Source organism: Quercus suber, unplaced genomic scaffold (genome assembly GCF_002906115.3).
Source record: "Quercus suber isolate HL8 unplaced genomic scaffold, Cork oak 2.0 scaffold_698, whole genome shotgun sequence".
In the NCBI taxonomy this organism is placed as follows: domain Eukaryota; kingdom Viridiplantae; phylum Streptophyta; class Magnoliopsida; order Fagales; family Fagaceae; genus Quercus; species Quercus suber.
Window position 1 is genome coordinate 282,704 of NW_027070139.1, and position 11,814 is coordinate 294,517.

At 36.6% G+C, this 11,814-nt stretch overlaps 1 protein-coding gene across 1 annotated transcript; it reads left to right on the top strand.

The window, feature by feature from the left end:
- Window positions 1–4,529: 4,529 nt before the first annotated feature.
- LOC112038662 (ruBisCO large subunit-binding protein subunit beta, chloroplastic) lies at window positions 4,530–10,238 on the top strand. The gene is made up of 15 exons (XM_024071497.2): window positions 4,530–4,685; window positions 5,854–6,104; window positions 6,211–6,336; window positions 6,633–6,770; window positions 7,005–7,100; window positions 7,223–7,465; window positions 7,605–7,839; window positions 7,959–8,128; window positions 8,232–8,309; window positions 8,402–8,473; window positions 8,568–8,672; window positions 8,862–8,954; window positions 9,043–9,135; window positions 9,676–9,799; window positions 9,903–10,238. Exons 2-15 carry the CDS (start codon window positions 5,868–5,870, stop codon window positions 9,914–9,916), a joined length of 1,824 nt encoding a protein of 607 aa, XP_023927265.1. The 5' UTR covers window positions 4,530–4,685; window positions 5,854–5,867; the 3' UTR covers window positions 9,917–10,238.
- Window positions 10,239–11,814: the final 1,576 nt, after the last annotated feature.

Below are 11,814 nucleotides of genomic sequence, written 5' to 3' on the forward strand. Positions count from 1 at the left end.
TATACATACCCAAGGGAAGGGGACTCCATCCTTCCTTTAAGGAAGATTGTTGATCACAAAAAGTATTAGAAGCCTCCATGAAGTCGCGAGAGAGCCTTCTAGCAAAATTCCATACTTGGTTGGGGGAGTGGCAACTGTCTCCAAAAAGTTTCTAGTTTCTATTATACCAGATGGACCAAGCAATCAGGAAGAATGTATCAAGATCTTGGGATGTTCCTTCAACCACAAATCTCATAGCAACATCTAAGATATCATTGTTATTGATTGAAATGTTCACTGGATTCTCAAACCAATTATCCCAGACATGTTTAGCATACTCACATGAGATAAGGGAGTGTGAGCTGGTTTCAACTTCTTCATCACATATGGGGCAGGACACATTAGTATTTACTCCTCTCTTGCTTAAGTTAAGCTTTATGGGTAGAGCATTCATGCAAGCACGCCAAGCAAATATTCTAACCTTTGCTGGAATCTTAAGGTGCCAAAGTTTCCTCCATAATGGTAATTTGGGATCCCCCTTAGAGCTTTCACCCGTTTCATTAGTTTCCAATACGTTAAGAGTAATGTAGTAGACACTTTTGACAGTGAAGTCCCATTTTTTGTTGCTAAGCCAAATTACTCTGTCCTCAAGTAGATTATGGCTTAAGGGAATGTTAAAAATTATGTTGGCTTCAAAAGGCAGGAACAAGGCTCTTATTAAATCAGCTTTCCATCTTCTTGTATTAGGATCAATCAAAGTAGATACCATAGGGTAATCATCAAGCATGCGAGGATGGGAGATTACCTTATAAGTTGTGGGAGTGGGTAGCCACTTATCATCCCAAATATGAATAAGCCTCCCATTACCTACCCTCCAATAAGTACCTTTTCTAGTCACCTCTAACCCATTGAAGATACTTCGTTAGGCACAAGACAAGTTACTTCCAAACTTTGAGTTGAGAACATCACCATGGGAGAAATACTTTGCTTTGTAAATACATGCCACTAGAGAGTTTGGGTTAGACAGCAACCTCCATCCTTGTTTAGCTAGCATAGCCAAGTTAAAGGCTTGTAGGTTCTGAAACCCCATACCTCCTCTAAGCTTGGACTTGCACATGTTTCCCTAGCTGACCCAAGCAATCTTCGTCTCTTGCTGCATTTGTCCCCACCAAAATCTCCTCATCATACCTTCAATTTCATCACAGAGCCCCTTAGGCAGTTGGAAGTAGCTCATTGTATAAGCAGGTATGGCTTGGGCCATTGCCTTTATCAAAATCTCCATTCCTCCTATCGACAACATTTTCTCTTTTCATCCTGATAGTTTCTTCCCCACTCTTTCTTTAACTTCAGCAAATGCTTCCTTTTCTGACTTTCCAATGATTGATGGGAGGCCTAAGTATTTGCTGTGCCTCGAGTCTTGCATGGGACCCAAAATGTCTAGCACTTCTTTCTTTGTGTCATCAAAAGTGTTGTGGCTAAAGAACACAGATGATTTATTTGTGTTGATTTTTCTGACTAGAAGTCGCCTCATAGAGCTCAAGAATCTTATTCAGAGTATGACATACACGAAGAATAAGTGAGTGATCATGGGACATCCTCTACAAATAGAGATTCCACTGATTGCTTTATTCTTGACAGCATAATAGATGAGTGAAGAAAAGCCATCTGCACATAGGAGAAAGAGGTAAGAGGAGAAAGGGTCCCCTTGACACAAACCCCTTGTAGGCACAATGCATCTTCGAACTACTCCATTAACCAGAACAGAATAGGTCACAGTGGTAATACAACGTATAATAAGTCTAATCCATTTTTCATGAAAGCCAAATCGCTCCATGACTTTTTCAACAAAGCTTCACTCAACCCTATCATATGCCTTACTTATATCAAACTTGACTGCCATGTAGCAATCCTTACCATCTTTTTTATGGTCTAGATAATGCAACAATTCAAAGGCGACCAAAATGTTATCTATTATAAAGTCGCTCTGAAAAGAATGCACTTTGGTTTTAAGAGATGATTTGAGGAAGAATTGCTTTGAGTCGATTGGCAAGAACTTTAGAGATGATTTTATAAATGACATTACTCAGGCTTATAGGTATGAACTCAGTCATCTTTGTGGGGTTTTTAGTCTTTGGGATAAGATCAATATTAGTTCTATTGATATCAGCTATTGGCATGTTAGAATTTAAAACATTAAGAACCATACAAGTAACATCATTGCCAACAATATCCCAATGCTTTTGAAAAAAAATTGTAGACTTACCATCTAGACCTGGGGCTTTGGTAGGATGCATTTGTTAAAGTGTTGCTACAACCTCCTCTCTGGTAAATTCTTTGATCAAACTTTGATTCATCTCATTGGTCACTTTAGTTGGAATAGTATTTATTACCTCCAAAATTCAGCTAGGACAAGATATAGTATACAAATTCTCAAAATAGGACACTGCCACTGCTGCAATACCCCCTCATTGTTGTCCCACCAATTCCCATTTTCATCCATTAGCCTAGTTACAGTGTTTTTCCTCTTTCTCTCAGAGGCTTTGAAATGGAAATATTTCATGTTACAATCCCCAAGGCCTAGCCATTGAACCTTAGACCTTTGTTGCCATATGGTCTTTTCACTGTCTAATAAATCATTGATTTCCCTTTGAAGCACATTAATTTCTTTGCCTTTGCTTCCATCATTATCCCTTAAGACCATTTCATTAAGTGCTTCTTTTTTTTTTTTTTTTTGTATCTCTCCTGGAACTTGTCCAAAAACAGTCTTATTCCATCTCGAGAGGTCTTCAGCACATTGTTTTAGCCCCATAGCCATACCCACTAGGGGTACTAAAGTTTGCACCATCCTTCCAAACGGCTTTAATAATCCCTCTGCTATCCTCCCTTTTGGTCCATATTGCTTCAAAGTGAAAGCGGCGCTTTTTAGGAAACTAAGGAACAAAGGAATTAGAGATAAGAAGAGCACAATGCTTCGAAGTGGAATCAACAATGTGGTGAAGACGAGCATCCTTAAAATGGTCAATCCAATCTTGGTTTGCAAACACCCGATCCAGCCTTAGGTATACTCTACTTGCACCTTCTTGCATATTGCACTACATATAATCTGGCCCTGTATGCTCCAAATCCCTAAACTCACAATAATTAATGGCATATCTAAACTTGTCTATCTGTCTCTGTGGCCTGCGAACACCTCTTAATTTTTCATTCATCGATAATATTTCATTAAAATCACCAAAACAAATCCAAGGAAGTTGGAATTTCCTCTTCAAATATCTTAGTTGCTCCCATGTTTCTTTTCTTCTATGCGTTTCGGGGTGTCCATAGAGACCTGTGATTCTCCATTTGAACCTCGAAATTGAGTCAATAACAATGGCATCAATATAATTACCTGCACATCCTTTGATCTCCAAATTAATGTCTTTCTTCCATAACATTGCTATCTCTTCACTCCTTTTTGATTTTGGAACAATCAAGCCATGCACGAAGCTTGTTTTATCCCTTGCCTTTTCCATGCCTTGTTTGTTGAGTTTTGTCTTCGATAGGAAGACAATACTAGGGTCCCATTGTTGCACGATGTTGCGTAGTGCATTAACTGTCTGGGCGTTCCCGAGCCCCTGACAGTTCTAACTTAAGGCAATCATTGCTCCTGGTGGTGCTGCATAGCAGCCACTGCTGATATATCAGAGTTCTGAGGCCTAACCTTTGTTACTTATGTTTCTACACAATTGATTTTTTTTTTTTTTCAACAGTAGGGCTCTAGGCTCCAACTCCAGTGACTTGGGCTTTATTTTTCTCTCTTGCTATTTTCTTCCAATTACCCTTGCCTGTTATTTTCTTTTCCTTGTTTGGGCCTTCCCCTAAAATTTCTTTTCCTTTACTCACATTCCTTTCCTTCTTGGGCTTGCCAGGGCTGGAAACTTCACTTACTTCGTTGTTGGGCTTTTGCTTGGCCCACCACTGAAAGTTCATCCTCGTTAGCTCGCAACAATGCCCTGACTAGAAAAAAGAATTTGATGTTATAGAATCCATCCAACCCAATGTGACCCAACCAGAAAAAAAAAAAGTTTCAATGAAATCAATTTTGGAGGAATCAATTATAACTCATTTCATGACTTTTCAAATAATTACCCATGACTTTTTTTCAAATAGCTTCTAAGATAATTAAAAAAAAAAAAAATACAAACTTTCTGGACATTTCTGGTTGAAAACACACCCAAAAAAAAAAATTGCCAGTTGGTATGGACAATTTTTGCCCAAAGCTCCAATTTAAGAAGTATGATGAATTATTAGACTATTTTAGTGATAATCAACAGGTGTCATACAATGATTGAGTGCCATTTTTAGTTACAACCAAAGTAAAATTGGTACTTCCTTCACACGTGTGATGGCAATGTCAAATCAACACACCAAGTAGTAACACTGCAGCAACCGTGAAATCACAAAGGTTCTAGAGTGTTTCAAGCTAGGACAACCAGAATTGCGCTCGTTTACATCGGACGGCCCAGATTTAACCGAAGCTTCAAGATCCTTGAAGGGTACCGTTTACCCTTTTTTATTTTATTTTATCATTGTTGTCAGAGTGAGAGAGAGAAACACACAAAGAGAGATTAAAAAACCAACTCTATACCTACTACTACTACACGCTCTCATTGTTTCTTATCCAAAACCCCCCACTAAACCCTAGAAAGCTCACCCTTTCACCAAAAGTAAGCATCTTTCAGATTACCCATTTGTTCTTTTTGGGCTTTGCTTTTGTTGTTGAATGCAAACTTGTGTGTTTTGTATGTGTTTTTCTGGTTTTGTTTGGTTTCATATGGTGCAAAATCCTTGGAAAATGCATATGGGTGTTTTTGTTTTTTGGTGGGGCTATTGGTTTTGTGGAAAAGATTGCTTTTTTGTTGTTGAAAACTTGAAATGCAAAGGTGTTTCATTGTTTGGTTTGTATGTGCTTTTTGCTTTTGTTTTGGCTTCATTTGGATAATGTTTTGAAGCATGGGGGAAATATATGGTATTTTTGTTGGTTTAGTTTATGACTGCATTTGAATTTCCTGGAGGTGTTCTGGGGATTGAGTAGTTTGGCTTGTAAATATCTGACATTTCATTTTTTGGATTTGGGGATAATTGAGCCTGAAGATTGGTTTATTAAACTTTTACTATGTACTTTTGTTATTAACTACCACTTGGGTTTTGATGAAACTGCTTCATTTTCTTAATATAAAGTTGAAGAATTGTGTTAATATGTGATAAGTATTTTAATTGTGGGTTAAGTTATAATGTTTCACTATGCCATCTGTGAAAAGTTGTATTGGAGATGTTGCTGCAGTTGTTAGATATTCTAGGACAATTGGAGTCCGTTCTAAGATTTGTTAGTTCACAGCTATGTTTGTTTTGAGCTGGGAAATTCAAATTTTTATGCCAGCTTTAGCCAATTACTGCTGGTTCAGCTTTGAACCAATTCAAATTTCTTAACTTTTCTCGTCTGAAATTACTTACTCGAGCTTGGAAAGTTTATGTGGTTATAAATTTGTAAAAAAGATAACTTTTTTGAGATCTTATTATTATCCAAATGACAAGTGCGCGTCCTGTCAAGCTACATGCTTGTGCTTAATATTCCAAAATTTGGTTTCATTGTGAAGTTAGAAGTTAAAGTGTAATCTGGGTTTGATAAATTGCTTGAATTATTTGTCTCATTTGCTTGTACATGAGCTGCTTTTGGTCAGTATTATTGAATTGATAAAGTGCTTTCCTTTTTTCCCCTGTAGCTTCCTTCCTTCTCTCTTATGTTCTGTTTTAGTACCTCCTTTGGTGTTTTGATTGAGTACCTTTATCTAATGTGTTTGAGATTACTAAGACAATAATGTTCATTGTCTTCAGCTTTTGAGAAGTAGATGGCATCAACTTTCACAGCCATGTCTTCAGTAGGCTTCTTGGCTACTCCTGGCTGCCGTGTTATGGACAAGAAATTTGCTTCTTCAGACAAGTTGTCATCTTCTGCTTCCATTTCTTCATTCTCATTTGCTAGGAGGCAGAATGTGATGTCACAAAGAAATTGCTCTCCCAAGATTTGTGCCATGGCAAAGGAATTGCATTTCAACAAGGATGGCTCAGCTATTAAGAAGCTGCAAGTGAGTCTATGATTAGATGATGTTGGGTGTTGATTTGTTGTGGTGGAGTTTTGATTTTGGTTATTTGTTTTTTCTAGTTTCTAATCAATTGCTTGGTTTGTTTCAGACTGGTGTGAACAAGCTTGCGGATTTAGTTGGGGTTACTCTTGGTCCAAAAGGCAGGAATGTTGTTTTGGAAAGCAAGTATGGCTCTCCAAAAATTGTTAATGATGGTGTTACTGTTGCAAAAGAGGTTAGTTTCTATTCATTGTTTACAATGCCAAGGTTGTTTCTTGATCTTCAAAAACGCTGTTGTCTTCATTAGTTGGAATGTTTTGGTGTTAGATGCTTAGATTTCCATTATTGATGAAACTAAGGATCAAATGAACTTGATTTGCCCAGAAAAATTATGATGAATAAATTCTTATGCGATGCTATTAATCTTTTTACAAATTTCTCCTTTGTATAGACTTCTTTTGCTCAACCTATTATGAACCAATACCATCTTGTGTGAGATATTGATGGATTTTGGTCTTTCCCCTCTTTAAGGTTGAGTTGGAGGACCCAGTTGAGAACATTGGTGCTAAGTTAGTGAGACAAGCGGCTGCCAAGACTAATGATTTGGCTGGTGATGGAACAACAACATCTGTTGTTCTTGCACAAGGTCTTATTGCTGAGGGTGTCAAGGTTTGTATTTTGATTTATGGTACTGTGTTGTTCAAAAATATGAAAATCCTGTTTTATTCACTTCATAAAAGAGACAATAATGAACTTAAATTCATATGATCTCTGTGCCGTGCTTTCTGTTTCTCTCTCTTCATTTAGGAAGATAGTAGAAAAACAAAGAAAACAAAAAATTCTTTCAAACTTTTTTAATCAGCGATGATATCCCAATCTCATGAAAATGATTTACAATTCCAGGTGGTTGCAGCTGGTGCGAACCCTGTTTTAATTACTCGAGGTATTGAGAAGACCACGAAAGCTCTTGTGTCTGAGCTTAAGTTGATGTCAAAGGAGGTAATATTTGTCTGAGTTTTCTGGTTTCAAGCATCAAGATCATGCCCCCACCATAATTTTATTTTTTCTTGAATTAATCAGTTTCTAAAATGTCACTTAATAACAATGGCATTGGACTGCAGGTTGAAGACAGCGAGTTGGCTGACGTAGCAGCAGTTAGTGCCGGAAACAACTATGAAGTAGGAAATATGATAGCTGAAGCCATGAGTAAGGTGGGTCGTAAGGGTGTGGTGACCCTAGAAGAGGGAAAAAGTGCTGAGAACAGCCTCTATGTTGTTGAAGGAATGCAGTTTGATCGTGGTTACATCTCACCTTACTTTGTCACTGATAGTGAGAAAATGGCAGTTGAATTTGAAAACTGCAAGGTGTGCATCCTGTCAGACTGACCTGTTTTGTTTTGTTTTGTATTTTTGGTTTTTTTCCCCTCCTGCAACCGTTAAGATTGACAGTAATATCTGTTGGCTCTGCTAATTGACGCTTGTGTGTTTTTTTTTTTTATTGCAGCTGCTTCTTGTTGATAAAAAGATAACAAATGCAAGGGATCTTATTAATGTTTTGGAGGATGCTATCAGAGGTGGATACCCAATTATTATAATTGCAGAAGACATTGAACAAGAAGCTCTAGCAACTTTGGTTGTGAACAAGCTTAGGGGGGCTCTGAAGATTGCTGCACTGAAAGCTCCCGGTTTTGGAGAGCGCAAGAGCCAGTACCTTGATGACATTGCTATTCTCACTGGAGGTCTGTTCACATCATGTTCTCTTCTTTCCTGGCTGTTCTGTATTAACTATGAAGTGTCTCAGTGTATTCTTCTGTGCTATTGTTGTCACATGTTGAGAGATTTTTCGCCTGGCTTGCAGGAACTGTAATTAGGGATGAGGTGGGGCTTACCTTAGACAAAGCTGACAAGGAAGTACTTGGCACTGCTTCTAAGGTGGTGCTTACCAAGGATACTACAACAATTGTTGGTGATGGAAGCACACAGGAAGCAGTAAACAAGAGGGTTGCACAGATTAGAAATCTTATTGAGGTATCAATCTCTCATCCTCTCTTAATCTTTCACATAAACAAGCAGTGTGTGTGGGATTCATTTTGACTGTTTATAGGCCAATTAAATCGACATTCTCATGCAGGTTGCAGAGCAAGATTATGAGAGGGAAAAACTGAATGAAAGGATTGCAAAATTGTCCGGTGGAGTTGCTGTTATCCAGGTAAGTTCCGAATAGCTGGTTGTAATTGTGATGTGTGATTTTTTTTTTGGGGTTGAGTGAAAATCTGAATTCATTGACTTTCTTCTCACAAGGTTGGTGCACAAACTGAGACAGAGCTCAAGGAAAAGAAACTGAGAGTCGAAGATGCTCTTAATGCAACAAAGGTAATACATTGTTACAATTGTAAAGTACACCTGCACAAATAGGTTTTATGTTTAGGGTAAGTCCTTATCAGTTTACAATTTCAACGAGTTTCAGGCTGCTGTTGAGGAAGGTATTGTAGTTGGAGGTGGATGCACCTTGCTTAGACTTGCATCAAAGGTGGATGCCATCAGGGACAGCCTTGACAATGATGAAGAAAAGGTAAGCTATTTACTGAAGGTTCAAGTCTTGGCATTGATAAAATTGTAGAAGTCACTTCTAAGCAATAGAAGTACTAAACTTGGTTGAAATCCTTCCAATTTGTAGATCTTGTTAAATGCAAAATGAGGCACATGTCCTATTGATCTTTTAGATAGCTTTTTAGGCTCAAGCTGTTTGGATTAATTGCAGGTTGGAGCAGATATTGTCAAAAGAGCTTTGAGTTACCCTTTGAAATTGATTGCCAAGAATGCTGGTGTTAATGGAAGTGTGGTTAGCGAGAAGGTATTCTTACTATTCTTGTCATTTTGGTCTGTCTTTAGTCTTTTTTATGTTGTATTGTAATGAATGTAGTTTTTTATTTTATTTTTAGGTGCTTTCCAGTGACAACCCTAAATATGGATATAATGCGGCCACTGGAAATTATGAAGATTTAATGGCTGCTGGAATTATTGATCCAACTAAGGTGAGTTATGATAATTTTGACATGCTTTCAGTGTTATGTTTTTTTTTTTAAGGTGCTGGTAGTTGAAATTATAAGCAATTCATGATGAAATACATGCCAGAATCTTACAAATGTGTTATAAGTGCAATCGTATGATGTGCTGGTAGAACCTTGTGTTAGGGTCTTGGAGGCCTGGTTTTCTCTTTTAAAATCATGTTCATGCACTAATACCCACTTTTATTGAAGAGAATGGGTTCTACTTTCCATTCATCTCTTTTATGTATATATCGTTAACAATAGAAATAGAAAATAAGGATTCGGTTAGTCCTTCTTGTTAGACTGAAAAATTGTTGGCTGTAGAGTGTTTACTATATAGATGGTTCAAGTTTTGAAATGACCCTTAATCTGTGGCTTCAGTTCTTTTGGTTTAGTTAGCATGGGGGTTTACCCGGTTCAAATCTGCATGTTGTACAAGTGAATCATAACTTATCCTTTTTTTTTTCCCAAAGACAGCTAACTTTTGAAGCTATTTATTGAAACATTTGCATTCTCTTACTTCAGGTGGTTAGATGTTGCCTTGAGCATGCATCCTCGGTAGCAAAAACATTCTTGATGTCAGATTGTGTAGTTGTTGAAATCAAGGAGCCGGAACCAATGCCTGCTGGCAACCCCATGGACAACTCAGGTCTGTAGTGCTAAAAATTATAACTCTGCCCTTTGCTTATGTTGTTCAAAAATAGATACTAAACTAAACTAAATGCCTTTGTTTTCTGTTTTGTTTTTATCAGGATATGGCTACTAAGGTTGATTGACAATAGAGCATTTCAAGCGGCTTTGGCTTTGTGAGATGTGAGGGGAAAGTGAGGAGTGGAACGGAACCAGTGTAGTTTTATTGTAGCTGACTCCTTTTTTATTTATTTATAAAATTTTGTAAATTTTATTATGTTGCAGCAAAAGAAATAAAAGTGTAGTGAGGTGAGCTTGCAGGAGTATGACATTTTTTCAAGGGTTGAGAGTAATGCCATTAGATAAACATTGTTTGGGCCCTAAATGCTTTCAACTTGTGTGGACTTTTATTAATGATTTCCAGCATGATAATGCTCACTATTCTCCTTTTTGTTCAACCTGGGGTCCAATTGTTTTTGCACACTTTCACATCTCTCCTTATGCGTGTCTTTTCTCGTGTTGGGGTCTCAGTGTTTCTTTATGTACAATATGTGCCGCTATTCGTAATTGTTATTCTAATTTCTAAGCTTGTGTGATCTGCCAGGTAATAAATGCATGTCCCAACTGACAGTAGTTTAGTTGGTTTTTTTTTTAAAAAAAAAAAAAATTATATTTTAAATCCTATGATTTAAGGTGGTTTGGTTTCAAAATAAATCTTACAATTTAAAATTTTTTAAATTAAACTATTTAATTCCAGAAGTTTCAAATTAAACATTGAAGTTTAAGATAGATAGGTACAAGTTAAATCTTATAGTTTTGTTAGTTTCAAATTGAGTTCTGAAGTTGTAAAATCATTTCAACTCAAATTTTGAATCTTTTGAGTATGAGGCGGGGGTTTGTTTTTGGATTTGATTGGGGTTTAAATTGATAATGATAGTATGATTTTAAAAGATCAGGATTCAATTTGAAACTAGCTAAACTAAAACATTCAATTTGTGCAATTAAAATGTAATTTGCTCTCTCTCTCTCTCTCTCTCTCTCTCTGATTTGGTCAGACATGATGAACCTGACTATTGTGTCATCGTCTCCTGAGTGAAGTTAATAAGCATTTAAACTTATTGAGATGATCATGTCAGTCCCTTTAGGCCTAGATGCAGAAGCATAACAATGTTAACGTGCATTCTTGACTCTTTGAGCCTGCTTTCTTTACGTTGCACAGTAGTAAAATCAAATTATTAAAAAGACACATACACGTCTGAGGTACTTGAGGTTGCATTTAATATAAGCAAAAACTTTATGGGAGTAATAGAGGAAAATTTGCTCCTAGTTTTCTATCTTTAAAAGCGTAGAATATGGAGAAAAGCAGCACCAAGATAAAATATATGTCAGTGTAGTAAAATATTCAATTATTAATTTAGGAGGATCTCATATAATATTTGGCTCATGAATGTTTTTTTTTGAAAGAAAAAAAATCATTTTGCAAGGGAGGAAAAAGAGAGAGGAATAACATAGAGTGTACCCTGTAGAGTGAGTCTGTACACAGCTAACAAATTTATGGAGGCAGAGAGAACATGAAATTAATAAACATGTATTTGCTCAAGTTCATATATTAATATATACCACAATCATGGACCACAAAATTGGTTCAAAATGAAGGCACACACTGGATTGGTTGAGTTTATCGGGGGAGAAATTGTTTGGTTCTCTCTCGTAGAACCCTTTACAAATAATTGTCCTCCTAAAGAAATATTGAGGGGTTGATATAGTGCATGATGCAGCAATAAATATTACTAACGTAAATCCTTAAATACTGTCGGCAAGTAAATAATTAGATTATACTAAAAACTATTAGGAACTATATCATTTATATATTTAAAGTTAAAGTTGAGAGAAAATTCAATTAGATTTTTTTTTTATAGGAATTAGATTTTAAATTGCATTTCAATTGAAGTCAAATTTTGTGCTACGTGACCTATTCAAGATTCTAATTTTTTGTGCCAAGTTAGTTAATTAAAAAAAATAAAGAGCCCAATA

Coding starts and splice junctions, on each gene's coding strand:
- LOC112038662 (XM_024071497.2), top strand. CDS start 5,868: ATGGCATCAACTTTCACAGCCATGTCTTCAGTAGGCTTCTTGGCTACT. Junction 8,673..8,861: donor TTGACAATGATGAAGAAAAG/GTAAGCTATTTA, acceptor GATTAATTGCAG/GTTGGAGCAGATATTGTCAA. Junction 9,136..9,675: donor GAATTATTGATCCAACTAAG/GTGAGTTATGAT, acceptor CTCTTACTTCAG/GTGGTTAGATGTTGCCTTGA.